Source organism: Carcharhinus amblyrhynchos, chromosome 2 (assembly GCF_965287045.1).
Source record: "Carcharhinus amblyrhynchos chromosome 2, sCarAmb.v2.hapA, whole genome shotgun sequence".
Lineage (NCBI taxonomy): Eukaryota > Metazoa > Chordata > Chondrichthyes > Carcharhiniformes > Carcharhinidae > Carcharhinus > Carcharhinus amblyrhynchos.
Window position 1 is genome coordinate 81,621,703 of NC_137325.1, and position 18,824 is coordinate 81,640,526.

General features: G+C 42.1%; 1 protein-coding gene across 1 annotated transcript in view; it reads left to right on the plus strand.

Annotated features, from left to right (window-relative positions):
- elp2 (elongator acetyltransferase complex subunit 2) overlaps nucleotides 1-18,824 on the plus strand; it is a 146,531-nt gene that overhangs the window by 83,482 nt on the left and 44,225 nt on the right. The window contains exons 15-16 of the mRNA XM_080208010.1: nucleotides 3,702-3,803; nucleotides 7,624-7,681. Coding sequence (XP_080064136.1) covers nucleotides 3,702-3,803; nucleotides 7,624-7,681 — 160 coding nt within the window. The remainder of the gene's footprint in view (nucleotides 1-3,701; nucleotides 3,804-7,623; nucleotides 7,682-18,824) is intronic.

Here is an 18,824-nt window from a genome sequence, read left to right on the forward strand (position 1 = left end):
TGGATTTGCAAAATCTCACTAACTGTCCTGTGTGGAGACAATACACATCTCTTTAACTTGTGCTTAATGCTGTCTCAACTTACGTTGTCTGTATCTTTAAGACTTGATTAGCTATAAAGACTCGCATTTCAATTGTTATTCACAAATTGAGTTTGTGCCTTTATATGTCCTGTTTGTGAAAAGATCTCCCACTCACCTGATGAAGGAGCAGTGCTCCGAAAGCTAGTGGCGTTTGCTACCAAATAAACCTGTTGGACTTTAACCTGGTGTTGTTAGACTTCTGACTGTGTTTACCCAGTCCAACACCTGCACCTCCATATCTATTCTAAAGCCCTAAGCTCTATTCCTCATCCCCCAGTTCTTCCTTTACTTGTAGACATTTTGTATATATTCCCTATTATTTTCCTAACCATTTTATTACCCAACACAAACTCCTTTAACAAAAACATTTCCTAAAAATTCCTTAACCCCTGACAACCACCGATGATAAAACTTCATTATTATTCATTGCAACTACACTGCAAATCACTTTGCACAACAACATCCCTGATTCATTTACAGAGACACTGTTAATTCCCAAGCTATTAATTTACAAACACATAAAATTAAAACAGCAGATGTTTGCTTGATCTTTACCTTGGATAACATTTTACAAGGAAACCCACCAAATCATACTCATATTGTTACAATATATTGCTTCCATAGAACCTGCCCCAAATTCAAATAATCTTGCTGTGTAACAAAAACCGGTGCCAATCGTGCTAAGCACTTTACGCCTGACTTTACCACTGCATCATGCCCGAAAATGGGCGCAGCACGATGGTAAAATCACCCCCAAAATTTTCAATTTATTTCTTTTCACGTAGACTTTATTTTGTTAACTTTTCCTTTAAAATTAAAAATTCAATTGATCCTTTTAAAGTCAAAGGATTTATTCCCTTTCCATTTCAGTGCAGGGATTCATATCAATTTAAATTTCAAAAACAATGATGTCCAGACTTATTGATTTCAAAATCAACTTCTCAGAGACAAAATTGTCCACAGCTGTAGGGATATTAGACTACAGCTAATTTACACAGACTTAAGTGTGGGATTCTCCATTTTTGAGTTAGTGGTGGTCAACTCCAGCAGTGACTTGGCTGTTGGTCAGAACGACGGGATCCCGTGCCACATCCTGCACTGGTAATCTTATTAATTTTGCAGAGGCGAGTTCCCCTCTGATCCACCTGGTGGGCTGGCAGCTGATTTGTCTGCCGCCGTCAGCTAGCTGATTTGAAGGTCCTGGCGCTATATTTAAACACCAGTCCAGCAACTCAGGAAAAGGGCTGGCAGCCTCAAGAAGAAGTCTGTTCCTTAAGTCAACCACCCTGCACCCAAGCCCTCAACCTGCAAGGCACCCATTCCCCACTTAGATCTCTAGCCACTGCATATGGTTCTTTGTACATGCCCTTCCAGTAAACAATGTAGTATTCTTTCGACCCCTTTATTTGCAAACTTTTTATTACCAGGTCCTGCTTCCTTTCCCTTTGCCTTCCATTGTTTGTCTTCTTCATCCACTGCCTTGCCCCTCTGCTTGTATTTGTGATCCCTTGCCTTTCCCCCCTCCTTGCACAGCCTTCCTTCCACCTTGTCTTCATCATGTTGGAGAATCACTTGTGAACTGAGGACGACCTTGTGCGTGCCACTTTTTAATAATTGGGTTTTAGACTAGCGTAATTTCACACCAGCATGATGCAAGATTGGAAAGCCTGGCATGATGCCAGCAGGCAGGTGTTTTAATGAGCATTCATGGGAAGCAAATGAATATAAATGGTGTTCATGCCACCAGCCAACGGGAAGACTGATCCACGAGTCGGAGAATTGAAGGTGATTTCACTCAAGCAAATTTTCAACATTTTGGTTCCCATTAGATTCTCTGTCACCAAATCTGCTGTGGGAAATATGGGATAATTCAGCCCTAAGTCTTGAAAGATAAGAAATAGCAACAAATCTGAATGAGTTAATGCCAACTCTTTTTTTTAAAAATGCCAAGCCTGCAATCCCAATTATGACAATATTGTGATAAAGTTCCTTGACTTGTAAAGATATTCCAGTTGCTTGTTGTACTGTGATTGCAAGTTCCACCTATTCAAAAGAAACAAGAAAAACTCAAAATCCATTTGGCTTGAGGCCAGATTTATTAATTCAGTCCAAAGCAGCTAAATTCCGAGCTCTTGAACTCGCTCAAAGAAACCAAATGGTTTTACTCTAAAATAAAACTGCTTTATCTCAGTTCCATTATTCAAAATCACTTTTATTTCCAAATTGCCCTTTCTTCAATGCTCAAATCCTTTTTGTCAAAGCTTCCTCTTCTCCTCCTACAGTCTCAGCTTAAAACAAACATTTGGATGTTACTAAATTCCAATCGATAGTGTAACTCATGTGTGAACTTATGTCCAGATTAAGATTCCTTCATAGAACATAGGATGTTACAGCGCAGAACAGGCCCTTCGGCCCTCGATGTTGCGCCGACCAATGAAGAAAAAAGCAATGACCCTCTAACCTAAACCATTCCCTTTCCATCCATAAACCTGTCCACGGACCTCTTAAACGCCCCCAAACTTGGCGCATCTACAACTGCAGCAGGCAGGGCATTCCATACCCTTACCACCCTCTGGGTAAAGAACCTACCTCTGACATCCGTCCTATAACTACCACCCCTTAACTTAAAGCTATGTCCCCTCGTGCTAGCTTTCTCCATCTGAGGAAAAAGGCTATCACTGTCCACCCTATCTAAACCTCTAATCATCTTGTACGTTTCAATAAGGTCTCCTCTTAGCCACCTTCTTTCTAACGAAAACAACCTCATGTTTAACAAAATTGCAACTTTGATCAGAAATATCAGTTCAAGTGTACAAAGGAATCTGGGTTTCCTTGTTCGTAAGTTGCTGAAGGCTAGCATGCAGGTGCGGAAAGCTATTAGGAAGGCTAATGGAATGTTGGCCTTTATCAGAAGAGGATTTGAGTTCAGGAGTAGTGAACTCTCGCTTGAATTATATAGTAGCCTGGCTAGAATGCATCTGTGCAGTTTTGGTTCCCTTACCTCAAAGAGGATATTCCCATAGAGGGAATGCGGCAAAGGTTTTTCAGACTTGTTCTGGGGATGACAGGATTGTCATATGAGGGGATTGGGCAAACTGGGCCTGAATTCTCTGGAGTTTCAAAGAATGAGAAGTGATCTCATTGAAATCTGCAAAATACAGACTAAATGGTGGACTAAACACTTTAAACTCAGCAAAGGAGGGGGCTATTACTTGACTTAAAGATTTGCATTCACTGAATAAATAAACATGCTGTATTATATTTCTCAAAAAAAATCAAATGTATAGGACATCATTAATACAGCTTCACTGTGTACATTGGTAATAAACTGTTAAACTACTGGATGTTAATTGTGTTTAGTCAAAAAAGGAAGACCATCAAAGTTGAACAGCACAGTTTGAAATTTTAAAACAAATGTTCATTTAAAAACATGTTTCATCTTGCATTAGTTCTTATAAATAAATTGTTGGGTTTTGACTTTGAAAATGTAGTGCAATTCAATTAATGGAAATACTTGGTGGGTTAAATTACGCATTATAACAAATACACCAAAACCAACTGAAAATTTTAAAGAAGGGCAGCATGTTGATGCCTGTTTGAATTATCTTTTTCTGCTTCAGGAGATATAGCTGCTAATGCTGGTAAAATGGACCCAAGTGCAATGCCACTCAGTGCTGCTGACCAGTATCCTCAGACCTACTTCCAGCCAATCAACCTTACAGGTATGTGATTCTGCAAGAATCAAGGTTGTCCCAAAAATTTGATAATACAGTGGAAGTTAAGAAGATATTTTGCAACCATTTCAAAATGTGAAAGTCTGTTAGACTGCAAATGCTGTCTATAAACATTAATTTTTCAACAGAGAGCAGTGCTCGATTTTTATTGAATATTCTTTGAAGTTTAATCCCTGAACTGTTCAACTTTTTCATAAAGACTTCTGCCTTTATTCCAACCAGTTATATAAGAAGCTCCTTTGTGAAGGTTATAATGTAAACTTCTGTTGGCAGTCCTCATCACATATTCATAACTATAGCAAAAGCTTCAATTTTTTTTATTTGTTTCATCTCCCTTTCTGAGAAACCATTTCCCAAAGCTGTCAAAATTATTGTTTGTGAGGTAGATTAACTGATATATTGTATTACAAATGAAAAATTTAGATTTCTTTAAATGTGTGTGCAGCAACAACTTACTTTCCCACAAAGTGATCCATCCCAAAGCAAAAATGAAAGTTGAGATATAGTGATCACAGCCACGGGGTTTAAGAAAGGACATGGAGTTGGAGAGGTGGAACATTTTAGGGAGGGAATTCCACAGCATGGATCTGGATGGTTGCAGGCATATGATTATGGTGGTGAGGTGAGGATGAGAATATCAAAATGCCAGAGTCAGAGGAGCAGAGTATTCGGAAGAAAGTTTTCCGGCTGAATGAGTTAACAGGGATAGGACAATGCCGTGAAACAATTCAGACATCAAGATCAGTGTTTTAAATTTGAATCTTTGGGGAATGAAGAGTCAAAAAACAAAAGGAAAGGCTTGAATGCAACGCAGTGTGTGATTGGATGTGCGCAGCAATTCTTGACGAGTTTAAATTTACGGAGGGTGGAGAATAGAATGCCAGCTAAGAGATCATTGTAATGGTTGGGTGACAAAGCACAGAAGTTGACTCATGGTGGTGAATAAAGTAATCTGTTTGTTCTGAAGAGAAAGGGGCCAGGGACAGACGCTTGGCAGATTCCAGGGGTAACTATGTTGAGCAAAAAGAAGTCACAGCTGGATGATCAGAGAACTGGTTTTGAAAGTGAGAGAGTCGATATTTGAGGAAAGGAAATCATTTCCAATGTCTGTTAGCCAGCAGGAAATGGTGAGTGGTCAGCAGTGTAGCGTGAATAGGTTCAAATAGTTGCTCTCATGCATTCAAGATGGAGGTGAGAAAATTGTTGAGCAGCTGGACAACTACAGAAATATTATAGTAAATGAAGGATTAAAGGCTAGATGGTTGTCATTTAGAAAGTGCTACATGAGAGTTTTTTAAAGGATGAATGGAGGAGAACATAAGAATTAGGAGTAGGCAATTCAGCCCATCGAGCCCACGTTGCCATCTAACATGATCATGGCTGATCTTATCTTAGTCTCAACTCGCTTCCCTGCCTGCTCCCCATAGCTCTTTATCCCACTTTTCATCAGAAACATCTATCTTTTTTTAATACATTAATTGATTCTGCCTCCACTTTGGGGCAGAGAGGTACATAGCTTCACAACCCTTTGAGAAAAGTAGTTTCTCCTCATCTCAGTTTTGAATCTATCTCCTCTCACTCTATATCTATGGCCTCTTGTCCTAGACTGTCCCACAAAGGGGAACATCTGTTCAACGTTCACCTTATCAAGCCCTGTTAACATTTTATAGATGTCAGTCAGATCCCCTCTCATTTTTCTGAAGTCCACCCAGCAGCTACAAGACCAAGCTCCTCTTACGATCGCCCTTTCACTTCTGGAATCAATTTGGTGAATCTCCTCTGAGTAGCCCCCAGTGCCACCATATCCTTCCACAAGTAAGAAGACCAAAACTGGACATAGTGCTCCAGGTGTGGTCTCACCAATTCCTTAAACAATTGTAACAACACTTTACTTTTAAAATCCAGTCCTTTTTGCAATAAATGCCAAGTTTCCATTTACCTTTCTTATTATATGCTGCACTTGCATACTCACTTTCTGTGATTTGTACGAAAGGACACCCAGATCTTTCTGCGCTGACACACTTTGAATCTGCTTCCCATTTAAATACTAGCTTGCTCTTTTATTTTTCTGGCCAGACTGGAACAATAGAGAGATACAGACAGAATAAAGGCAGAAGGTTTTTTTTTAGCTCAGTTCAGGCATCATGATCGGCACAGACTTGGAGGCTCAAACGGGTTATTCCTGTGCTTTTTTTTGTTCTTTGTTCTTTGAGTTGTGTATTATGCATGGTGAAATACAGAATTAAGTGGTCAGATAAGGCCTTATTTGTGGGAGAGAGGCCAGGTGAATTGGTTAAGTTTGAAGGCTGGTTGGCCGTGAGTACGAGTTGTGAGTTTATATAGAAAAATGTATGGGGAAGGCTTGAGGATGACAAATTAAGAGAAGAAAGGGCTAAGGAATCTGGGAGGAAGATCCAAATGACAAAAGATTAGGAGAAATCAGTGCAAGTGCAGGAACTGAAGTAAGAAAGGCAGCAGAATATTTTGGTTTGAATCTTGGAGTAGGTTTTAGGAGAGTGATAGTCGATGAAGATTTTAATGGAGATGGTAAGTGGAACCTAATGAGATGCTTGAAGGAAAGAAAGAGAAGTAGGGAGGAGAAATCAAATTACGATTTAGTTATATGGTCAATATTGCCACAGTGGTTTGAGTGAGCCAAGTCAGTCAAAACAAGGTTGCGTTGCAGGAACTCGTCTCGGCTTCTTCGACAGCACTTTCCAAACCAGTGACCTCTACCATCTAGAAGAAGGGCAGCAGATGCATGGAATCACCACTATCTGCAAGTTCACTGCACACAATCCTGACTTGGAAATACATCACCATTTCTTCACTGTCGCTGGGCCAAAATCCTGGAATTCCATCCCTAACAGTACAGTGGGTGTACCTACACCACATGGACTGCAGCAGTTTCAGAGGGCAGCTCACCACCACCTTATCAAGAGCACTTAGGGATGTACAATAAAAATGCTTGCCTACCCAGCGACACTCATCCTGTGAAAGAATTTTTTAAACACCATTGCAGATGGCAGTGGTTTTGTTTCCAAGTGAATGGATAGTCTGGAGGGACATGAAGAGGGGGGTTGCTGGTTGTTGATCTTCTGGCAGTATCCAAGGTGGCACAGATAGCAGTGATTTGAACGGGAAACAGACTGGCTAGATAAACTTCTGCTGGTTGTAGGATGGGAGGGTCATTGTGAGAGAAGTTGGGGCTGTTACTTGTATGGGAGCTACAATGGGAGTTTCAATGAACAGTTCAGCGAATACTGAGAGAAGTGCAAAATGTATTTGTGAGCTGTTCCAAAAGGCTTCAGGTCCAGAGCAGTAGCAGTTGGATGATGGGTTGGAGTAGGTCTTGGGAGACAATGTACCCAAGAGTAGAGAAATTTGAAGGTGGCATGACTGGGTGCCAAGAATTGGAGGAAACTAGAGAGAAGAACCAAAAAGTGGCTAAGTGAAAAAAGGAGATGCAGAAAAACGTGCATGTGAATGGGTGTGGAAGGAGTTTGGATTTGTTATGAGCTGCTTTGTTATGTACCATGGACTTTTATAAACGATATAAAGACTTTGAGAGTATTCTCATTAGTTTGCATATGTCTCCTTTTGTTTATACTGCAGTTCATGATGATCTAAGATTTATCCACCATTACTTCAATTGTCAACTTTGAGCATACTTCCAGGTCTTCAAAAAATTTAACTGTAAATATCAGTGTAGAAAGATAAATATATAGCCCCCGTGACACATTTTGGACCTCCATCATGTAAAGTGATTGATTTCATTTTGATGCATTTTTTCCCACATTTCCTGCAGAGCCTCCCTCAGAAGATCATCTTTTGCAGAACACGCTCTGGGCTGAAGTTCAGAAGTTGTAAGTTACTTTATCCCTATTCCTTCAAAATCTGTATTTCTCTTAATTTCCACAATTAAATCCACAATGTCCTAAGTCATTTCTGCTCCAGGTTGTTCTCCTGGTTCTGCTCCTACCTGTTGCTTTATGCACCTTAGTTCATTGCAAAATGTTTCACTTCCCATACCTGCATGATCATCACACCAGGGGCTGAATTTAATGGTGGTGATGCCTTTGGCTAGAGAGTGGTGAGACTCCCATGTCAACCCATTTAGTGAAGACCCAAATAGTGATGTGCCTTCAGATACTTGGCAGACCCTCCTCAGAAACAAGGACCCTTGGTTGGAGGTCTTCTAACCAAGACTGCCAATCAAAGGCTTGCAGTTCTATACTCAGCAGCACCACTGGAGAGGCAGTGGCTACTACTAGTACGACACACATCTGAGACCTCGGATTGAGGAGGAACCCAGGCACATAGGTGAGTGAGCGATGTTGAGAAAGTGCTCATGGAGTGGGGTTCACGGGGATAAAAGACATTGGCAGGAGGTGCAAGGGGTGGCTTTCAGCAGTGGACATCAGAGACCCTTGTGATGCAGTGGTTGTGCAACCATTTGCAAGATGCCACTAAGTTCCACAGCTAATCCTTGGAAGGTTCTAGAAGCAAAGACGTTCAAGGCCCCAGTGACATCAAAGTCTACTGGCAGAACATGGCAAGCAGTGCTGTGTGGTAAAAGGCCTTCGGCGATGAGGACATAGATATCACTAACCACCTGCCTGATGATACGCATTCTCGATCATCTTCAGGTAGCTCCATCTTTGGGAATAGATCCTGTGTTGTGGGTTTGACTCCATTGTCTTCCTACCGTTCATTCCTTTTCCCCTGCTCTTCTGATGCCTAGGGCTCAGCCCTTTCTTTGAAGAGTGCTGTTCCTCAGTGATTTCAAATGTAAACCAGTCCATATTAGTAGGAAAAATACAAAAGCAGCAGATTTTGTAAATGGGGAGACTGAACTCTGAGCTACAGCGGAATCTTGGTATCCTGGTACAGAAATCATAAAAGATTAGTATGCAGGTGCAGTAAATTAATAGAAAGGCAATATAAAAGTATATAAAAGAATATAAAAGTAGGGAGGTCTTGCTGCAGCTGTATAGGGCATTGGTGAGGCCGCAGCTGGAGTACTGTGTGCAGTTTTGGGCGCCGCACCTGCGCAAGGATATTTTGGCCCTGGAGGGAGTGCAGAGGAGGTTTACTAGGCTGATACCGGAGTTGAGGGGATTGAGCTATGAGGAGAGGCTGAATAAACTAGGCTTGTACTCGTTAGAGTTTAGAAGAATGAGGGGAGATCTCATTGAGACGTATAAGATGATGAATGGGATGGATAGGATAGAGGTGGAGAGACTCTTCCCGCTCAAAAAAGACAGTAGGACTAGGGGGCACAGCCTCAAGATAAAGGGGAGGCGGTTTAGAACGGAGTTGAGGAGGAACTTCTTCACTCAAAGGGTGGTGAATCTCTGGAATTCTCTGCCCGTTGACGTGGTGGAGGCTGCCTCGCTAAATATTTTTAAGAAGCGGGTTGATGGGTTTTTGATAAGAGAAGGGATTAAGGGTTATGGGGAGAGGGCGGGAAAGTGGAACTGAGCCACGACAGATCAGCCATGATCTTATTGAATGGCGGGGCAGGCTCGAAGGGCTAGATGGCCTACTCCTGCTCCTATTTCTTATGTTCTTATGTTCTTATGTTCAAATGGAATGTTGTTGTTTATTGCAAGAAGAATGGAATATAAAAGTAGAGTATTCTGTACGGTTTTGGCCTCCTTATTTAAGGAAAGATATAATTGCATTAGAGACAGTTCAGAGTCTTATTTCTGACATGAAGGGTTTATCCTATAGGGAAAGGTTGGCAGTTTGGGCCTGAATCCATTGGAGTCTAGAAGAACAAGAGGTGATATGAGTGAATCATACAAGATTCTGAAGGGAGTTGAAGGGTGCTTCCCCTTGTGAGAGCGACTAAAAATAGGGGACATAATTTGAAAATAAGAGCTCTCCCATTTGCAATGGAGATGGAGATTTTTTTTTCCCTGTCATATGTCTATGGAGCTCTCTTTCCCAGAGAGCAGTGGAGACAAGGTAATTGAGTATCCTTAAGGTTGAGTTAGATTCTGATTGATAATAAAGTCAAAGGGAATGGGGTTGGTGCTGTTCGAAGGGAAATTGGTGTTGAGGAAATTGGAGTCTTCCTACTTCTAATTCGTATGCACATCTGGTCGTTTGCAGAAATTAAGATTACTAGCCTATTCTGAATTTATTTTTGCAGTCCACTATAATTTCTATGCTCAACTTTTAAAAAATTGCAGTTTTAAAAATCATTTAAAGTTAACTTGTGAAGCTGTCAATTGCCTTTTACATGTAATAAATATTACATGACTTACTGGCCTACTGACTGTTGGAAGGTCTCAGTAACTGACTGCTCCTGAACAGGCCAATTTTAATTTGTTTCTCAGCTTATGCACAAAGACTTCTCTCATTTCCATTTCCTACTCTCTTACTGCCACTGCCACCGCTCCCCGCTGCCCCACAAAGGAGCTTGAGTGCACAGCTGTTTATTTCCAGTACTCAACTGGGAATAAATTAAAAATACAGGCAGTATAACCTAGAGAAGCCAAACTGTATTCTAGGGCTTGGTGAAACAGAAGTACCACTTAGAACTGCAAAGTCAAACTAATTGCCCAGATTATTCTATCAGTGGTTGTAAAGATGCACTTTCATAAACTTTGTTTCATGAACACAGAACATATAAATAAGTAAGAATTGTACAGCAGCCTGATGGCTGTAGCTAGCCCCTAAAATGAGTCTCACCCTATGGGGTAATTCCACACTGAGTCCCAGTTGGTTGCACAGGCCATGTGACCCTTATTCTGTTGTGCTGATTATAAGGGATAATGACCTTCCCCTTTAAGTCCTTCCCCTTTAAGTCCTTTATACAATCTTCAATAACTAATTCACTTATGAGTTGGATAATTATAAACTGAATCTCTTGAGGGGGTTTTCTGTTTCTTATAGAGCAATGTTACTCTGATGTCTGAGATGCTTCCACAGGATCAACTGTAACAGGAACTGCAATAAAGAGTACCTCTTCTGGCACTTTGCTTCAATAGAGATATGTGTTATGCTGGTAACAGGCTGATCGGGTACTTTGGTGCTTATGGGTTCGAAAATATTTCTTGATGGGAAAACTGACTGCTGGAGCATCTCTCTACTCCTCACATGGTCCAGGTATTTCCAACCATTTGTCCCTCCTGATTTAATTGGCATAAAAGAGGGTCTGGTCTTAGAGACAATAATTCTGGGGATCCAACTTGATCCACTAGCTAAGTTTCTCACACATAGAGCTTCATTTATCATAAATGATCACGCTGTACTATGTGAATCATGGCTTGCTTTCTGATTACTTCGGCTGGCTTCTACCTTCCCTGAAGAAAATTTGGAAACACAAGGTTTGTCTCATTCTGAGACGTTTCATTTGCAGTTGTGCTGTTGTAGCTAGTTGTTGCACGTGGAGTAGTACGCTAGATCAGGAGGAATCAGGAGATTTTGGTCTCCAAGATTTCTCCTGACTATGTCTTTAGCCAAGACTTGTAAGTTTAGATGGCCCTCTTGGGTAGTTCATTTGGTGCTGGGCGGTAAGGCGCAATTCTAATGTGTTTAATAACATTGAGAGCAGCGAAATATTGAAACTCAGCTTTTGTGAATACAGCTTAGTTGTCTGATGCTATGACTTCAGGTAATCAATTGCGAATTTAAAAGCATTGAGGTAGTCTTGTGATGGTAGCATTGTGATAGGTGACTTCACCTTAAAAATTTCCATTCATTTCAAGCATGTATGAATCATGAACAAAAACATTGTGCCTGGCAATGGACCAGTATATTCAATGTGGATTTGTACCCATTGCCAGTCAGGCCATTCTCACATATGCAGTGGGGCTATAGCAGACAACCTTAGTTGCAATTATCACTATTGACAGTGCTTGGCTAACTTCTCAATACTAGAGTCAATACCAGGCCACATACACCAGGATAAGCACTGTGTAATTCAATGTACCAGGCAGAGAGCTGCTTCTTACTGAATTACAGTAAGAAGTCTCACAACACCAGGTTATTCCCATCCACTCCCACCTCTCACCCACCCACCCACCTGATGAAGGAACAGCCAGTTCCGAAAACTTATGGTGTTTGCTACAAATAAACCTGTTGGACTTTGACTTGAAATTGTGAGACTTCTCACTGTGTTCACCCCAGTCCAACGCCAGCATCTTCACATCTCACTGAATTACACAGCATGATTACTCTTGCTTCCCGAATGTGATGCCATTCTGACAACTGAATACATTCTTGCAGGTAAAAATTGGTTTCATTTCCTAGGAAACTGGCTCATTTCCTCATCAGATAAGTATTTTGAATGCGATCTTACTGGCACAGCGAGTAGGGAAGATAACGTGAGGGGGAAAGTTATAAATTGGTTTTCTGTCTTCCGAGCTCTGTTTTGCTGGTGAGAAAGGCTTTGCGCCCAGAAAGGACATGAAGCCTATAACATAAATTTTAAAACACTTACCTGGCTTAGCCTTCGCAGCAGATTCCTCTCTCACTGGTGTGTTAGCGTGCTGGTGAGAAGCTCCACTGCAGAGCGACTGGGACTGGGTGACATGGCCATTCCTGGGGGCTCAGAGGCCAGTTGAAACCCCCAGGTGGTCCAGTTCAACTCGATTTCTCTAAGCCAATTGCAGCTGAGAAGGCTTGGTCTTTGACCAGTCACTACTATCACTGTGGCTGGGTTGACTGTTACCCATAGCTTAGAGGCAGCATGGTGGTGTCATTTATTTTTATTACTTCTTCTGTATAAGTCTTCAACTCAGCAGAAGTGCTCTTCAAGTTCAACGGATGGATCCCCTCTACTTTATAGGGGAGGAGGCAAAACACAAATTCTCCTAACTGTTAGTGGAACTCAGACCTATACCCTTGTTCACATTCTTACAGCCCAAAGCATGCCCAACTCCAAATTATTTAGTGAGCTCGTAGATTTAGTAAAGGTTCAATTGCAGCCTCAACCATCAGTCATAAGAACATAAGAAATAGGAGCAGGAATAGGCCACCTAGCCCTTCGAGCCTGCCCTGCCATTCAATAAGATCATGGCTGATCTGAAGTGGCTCAGTTCCACTTTCCCGCCCTCTCCCCATAACCCTTAATTCCCTTGCCTACCAAAAACCTATCTACCCGTGTCTTAAATATATTTAGCAAGGTAGCCTCCACCACATCAACGGGCAGAGTATTCCAGAGATTCACCACCCTTTGAGTGAAGAAGTTCCTCCTCAACTCCGTTCTAAACTGCACCCCCCCCCCCCTTATCTTGAGGCTGTGCCCTCTAGTCCTGCTGTCCTTTCTGAGCAGGAAGAATCTCTCTACCTCTACCCTATCCATCCCCTTCATTATCTTATTCGTCTCTATAAGATCCCCCCTCATCCTTCTAAACTCCAACGAGTACAAACCCAGTCTATTCAGCCTCTCTTCATAGTTCAACCCCCTCATCTCTGGTATCAGCCTAGTGAACCTCCTCTGCACTCCCTCCAAGGCCAAAATATCCTTGTGCAAGCGCAATGACCAAAACTGCACACAGTACTCCAGCTGCGGCCTCACCAGTGCCCTGTACAGTTGCAGCAAGACCCCCCTGCTTTTATATTCAATTCCCCTCGCTATAAAGGCCAGCATCCCATTTGCCTTCCTGATCACCTGCAGACTGGGTTTTTGCGACTCATGCACAAGGACCCCCAGGTCCCTCTGCACCGTAGCACGCTGCAGCTTCTCGCCCTTTAAATAGTAATCCCTCCAACTATTATTCCTGCCAAAGTGGATAACCTCACACTTGCTAACATTGTACTCCATCTGCCAGGTCCTCGCCCACTTGCTTAGCCTATCTAGATCCCCCTGCAGACTTTCCATGCCCTCAGCACAATTTGTTTTTCTACTTTTCTTCGTGTCATCAGCAAATTTTGACACCTTACACTCAGCCCTACACTCCAGGGATTCAGTTCTCTACTCATCCTCCAGGGATTCAGATTTACTTTGAGGGTGTGAGCCCGAGGCAAATCGATTGTGTCTTAGAGTAATATTTTTATAGATATCAGAAACATAAAAATAAAACCAGGATAAGATCATTCGGCCCTTTGAACTTAATCCATCGTTCATTACAATCATAGCTGATCATCCAACTCAATAGCCTGATCCCGCTTTCCCCCCATATCCTTTGATCCCCTTTGCCCAAGTGCCAAATCTAACTGCTTCTTGAAAGTATGTAATGTTTTGGTCTCAACTACTCCTATCCTAAATGGACTGTCCTGTATCCTCAGACTGTGACTCCTGGTTCTAGACATTCCCACCATTGGCAACATCCTTCCAGCATCCTGTTGACTCCTGTTAGAACTTTATAGGTGTCAATGAGATCTCCCTTATTCTTCTGAAATCCAGCCAATACAACCCTAACTGATTCAATCACTCCTCATACGTCAGAACTGCTATCCCAGTTTGATAAACCTTCTCTGCACTCCCTCTAGAGCAAGAATATCCTTCCTCAGATAAGGAAACCAAAACTGCAATTTCAGATGTTGCTACATAATGTGCTATATAATTTGCAGCAAGACATCCCTGCCCCTGCACTCGAATTCTGTCACCACGAAAGCCATCATACTGGTTTGCCTTTTTTACCACATGCCACACCTGCATGCTTACCTTCAGTGACTAGTTTATGAGGGCACCCAAGTCTTGTTGCACATTCACCTCTCCTAATTTATGGCCATTCAGATATTAATCTACCTTCCTGTTTTTGCAACTGAAATGTATGTTTGCCCCGTATCCAATTCTAAACAGGCTTCCCAATTACCAGAGCATTACAGTAATAAGGCCTATCTTATCTGTTTTTAGATTAAACAGAGAGTGAATACCAGAATCACAGGTGCAAGGCTCTTCCACATTGTCTGCATCTTAGTTGACTGATTATTCAGCAATCTTGACTTGGCTTTGCACAGCTTTATCAAATGTCCTCTTTAGTGACAAAAATACGCAGCCTCCTTAAACCGACATGAGTTTGCAGTGTGGTTACCTCCATATAGGTAACATTCGACTTTAAGCATTACTTACTCATTGCATTCTGGATCTTTTTGTTTTGTTGGTGGCTGAAGTTGTTTCCCGCTTTGCAGCTGCTTTGGTGATTTTGGCACCACAGCTGGCTACAGCTTCCTCCCAAAGTGGCGAATGACACTATTTTCCGCACTCTTCAACTCTTCTGCACCTTTTTCAGCACTTTTCAGGGCCAGCACGATCTCCATTGCTTGTCCAAAATTTATATTAATGTCTGCAAACAATCCGTGTTGAACAGCATCATTGTCCACATCACTAATGTGTTGTTTAGGGTGACTAGGGTGACTCCAAAGTTGCAATACTCCAGTAATTGCTTCAGTTTTGTAATATAGGCCACAATTGATTCGCCTGTGGCTTTCACCCTTGAATTAAATTTGAATCACTGGAATATGACTGATGGTTGAGGTTACAATTGAATCTTTACTAACTGTACGAGCTCTCCAAATGATTTGGAGTCAAGCATGCTTTGGGCTGCAAGAATGCAAACAAGGTCATGATAACATGTTTGTCATTTTCATAAATGACCTGGATGAGGAAGTGGAGGGATGGGTAAGTAAGTTCGCTGATGACACGAAGGTCGGTGGTGTTGTGGATGGTCTGGAAGGATGTCAAAAGTTGCAGCAGGACATAAATAGGATGCAGGACTGGGCGGAGAAGTGGCAGATGGACTTCAACGCGGATAAATGCATAGTCGTCCATTTTGGCAGAACCAACGGGATGAACGAGTACACTATCAAGGGCAGGAGTCTTAGTAGTGTTGAAGAGCAGAAGGATCTTGGAGTCCGGGTCCACAGGACTCTTAAATCGGCCTCGCAGGTGGAAGAGGTGGTCAAGAAGGCGTATGGTGTACTGGCCTTCATTAATCGAGGGATTGAGTTTAGGAGTCGGGAGGTAATGCTGCAACTTTATAAGACCCTTGTCAGGCCTCATTTGGAGTACTGTGCGCAGTTCTGGTCGCCTCACTATAGGAAGGACGTAGAAGCTATTGAAAGGGTACAGAGGAGATTTACAAGGATGTTGCCTGGACTGGGAGGCATGCCTTATGAAGTTAGGTTGAGGGAGCTGGGTCTCTTTTCCCTGGAGAGACGAAGGTTGAGGGGCGACCTGATAGAGGTTTATAAAATGTTGAGAGGAATGGATAGGGTGGATTCTCAGAGGCTATTTCCCCGGGTTGAAATGGTCGCTACGAGAGGACACAGATTTAAGGTGCGGGGAGGAAAGTACAGAAGTGATGTTAGGGGTAAGTTTTTCACTCAGAGGGTGGTGAGTGAGTGGAATCGGCTGCCGTCAGTGGTGGTGGAGGCGAACTCGCTGGGGTCTTCTAAAAGACTTCTGGATGAGTATATGGGGTTTTATGGGATTGGGGGTTATAGATAGGTGTTGATGTGATCGGCGCAACTCGTGGGCCGAAGGGCCTGTTTGTGCTGTAGTGTTCTATGTTCTATGTTCTAACATATCCTCATTGCCAGGTGTAAAGATGCATTTTAAAAACTTCATTAATGAACACACAAGGTATTAATAAGAATTGTGCAGCAGCCTGTTGGCTGTAGTTAGCTCCTAAAATATCTCTTTGCCTAGAAATCTGTCATACCATGGGTGACTCCACACAAGTCCTGATAGTCCCTGTCCACATGGACTGCTTGACCAATCACCTGGTGAAGCAGCGGCACTCGCTGACAAAGATTTCACAATCTTCGGTGTAGATTTCCCATTTTGCACCATTAGTTTGAATCTGATGCCAAGTGGAGATGATCACCAAGCATCCAGCAGTGACTTAATTAAGCACAATAAGCAGCCACGTGTATTTAAGTATTCTCATACACAACATGCCAGGAAGTAAAATGCATTAAAAAGTTTACTTTGAATTAAAAGTTTTGGTGAGAAATAAATTATCGCAATGTACATACATTGTCAGGGTCAAAACTAAAACATGATTAACTTTCTTAAAAAATGTTTTAATAGGATTTTATATCAGAATAGAATGGAGAAATTTGAAAAACTGCATGTATATTGAAGATGTTCTGCAGTAACTATAAATTTCATACCTCATAAACAAGGTGCAACTTTTCCAAAGGTTTAATAGTGAGACCAACAGTGGAAAAGGCGAAGTTTTCATCAGTTCAATAATTTCTACTTAACTACCTTCTGTTTCAACTACGCACTCTATCGGGTTGTATAACATCACCGACAGCAGCTACAGGATTTCCATACTTAATTGCGCATGCACAGACTCTAAAAGTTGCTGTCAGTTTTAGAGGAGTAACGGTACCAAACACTGGCAGTCATTGTCATTACTATGGCAAAATCCAGGCCAAAAAGTATGGGTTCTGGCAATTAAATGTAATAGTCAGACACTATACCCAGGTGCGAAAAAAACATGATTCAAGAAGTAAGTGCAAAAAAAATGGAAATGTGCACTTAGAGTTATAGAGGTTTTCAGTATGGAAACAGGCCCATCATCCAACTTGTCCATGCCACCCTTTTTTTAACCCCTAAGTTAGTCCCAATTGCCCACTCTTGGCCCATATCCCTCTATACACATCTTATCCATGTAACTGTCTAAATGTTTTTTAAAAGACAAAATTGTACCCGCCTTTACTACTACCTCTGGCAGCTTGTTCCAAACACCCTGTTTAAAAAAATTGCCATCTCTGGACACTTTTGTATCTCTCCTCTCTCACCTTAAACCTATGCCCTCTAGTTGTAGATTCCAGTACCTTTGGGAAAAGATATTGACTATCTAGTTGATCTGTGCCTTTCATTATTTTATAGACCTTTAGAAGATCACCACTAAGCCACCTACACTTTAGAGAAAAAGGTCCCAGTCTATCCAGCCTCTCCTTGTAACTCAAACCATCAAGTCCCAGTAGCAACCTAGTAAATCTTTTTGCACTCTTTCTAGTTTAATAATACCCTTTCTATAATAGGATGACCAGAACTGTACATAGTGTTCCAAGTGTGACCTGACCACCATCTTGTACAACTTCAACAAGACGTCCCAACTCGTGTATTCAGTGTTCTGACCACTGAAATCAAGCATGCCGAATATCTTCTTTACCACTCTGTCCACCTGTTTTGCCCCCTGTCTAATTGGGCCATCCACATACTGAATGAGAAAATCCTCCTGAACACAAAGAAAATTACAGCACAGGAACAGGCCTTTCGGTCCTCCAAGCCTGCACTGACCATGCTGTCTGACTGAATTAAAACCCCCTACCCTTCGGGGACCATATCCCTCCATTCCCATCCTGTTCATGTATTTGTCCAGGCGCCCCTTAAAACTCACTATCGTATCTGTTCCCCCTACCTCCCCTCGCAACGAGTTCCAGGCACCTACCACTCTCTGTGTAAAAAAAACTTGCTTCTTACATCTCCTTTAAACCTTGCCCCTCGCACCTTAAACCTATGCCCCCCCCAGTAATTGACCCTTCCACCTTGGGAAAAAGCTCCTAACTATCCACTCTGTCTGTCCCTCATAATCTTCTTCTTCTATCAGGTCGCCACTCAACCTCCATCGTTCCAGTGGGAACAAACAAAGTTTCTCCAACCTCTCCTCATTGCTAATGCCCTCCATATTAGCCTGGTATATCCATACATCCTGGTATATCTTTTCTGTACCTTCTCCAAAGCCTCCACATCTTTCTGGTAGTGTGGCGACCAGAATTGAACACTATATTCCAAGTGCGGCCTAACTAAGGTTCTGCTAAGCTGCAACATGATTTGCCAATTTTTAAACTCAGTGCCCCGGCCGATGAAGGCAAGCATGTCCTATGCCTTCTTGACTACCGTTTGCACCTGTGTTGCCACTTTCAGTGACCTGTACATCCAGATCCCTCTGCCTATCGGTACTCTTAAGAGTTCTGCCATTTACTATATATTTCCTACCTGTATCAGACCTTCCAAAATGCATTAATTCACATTTGTCATACACCAAATTTCTCTCCATCCAAGCCTCTAATACTATGGCTGTCCCAGTC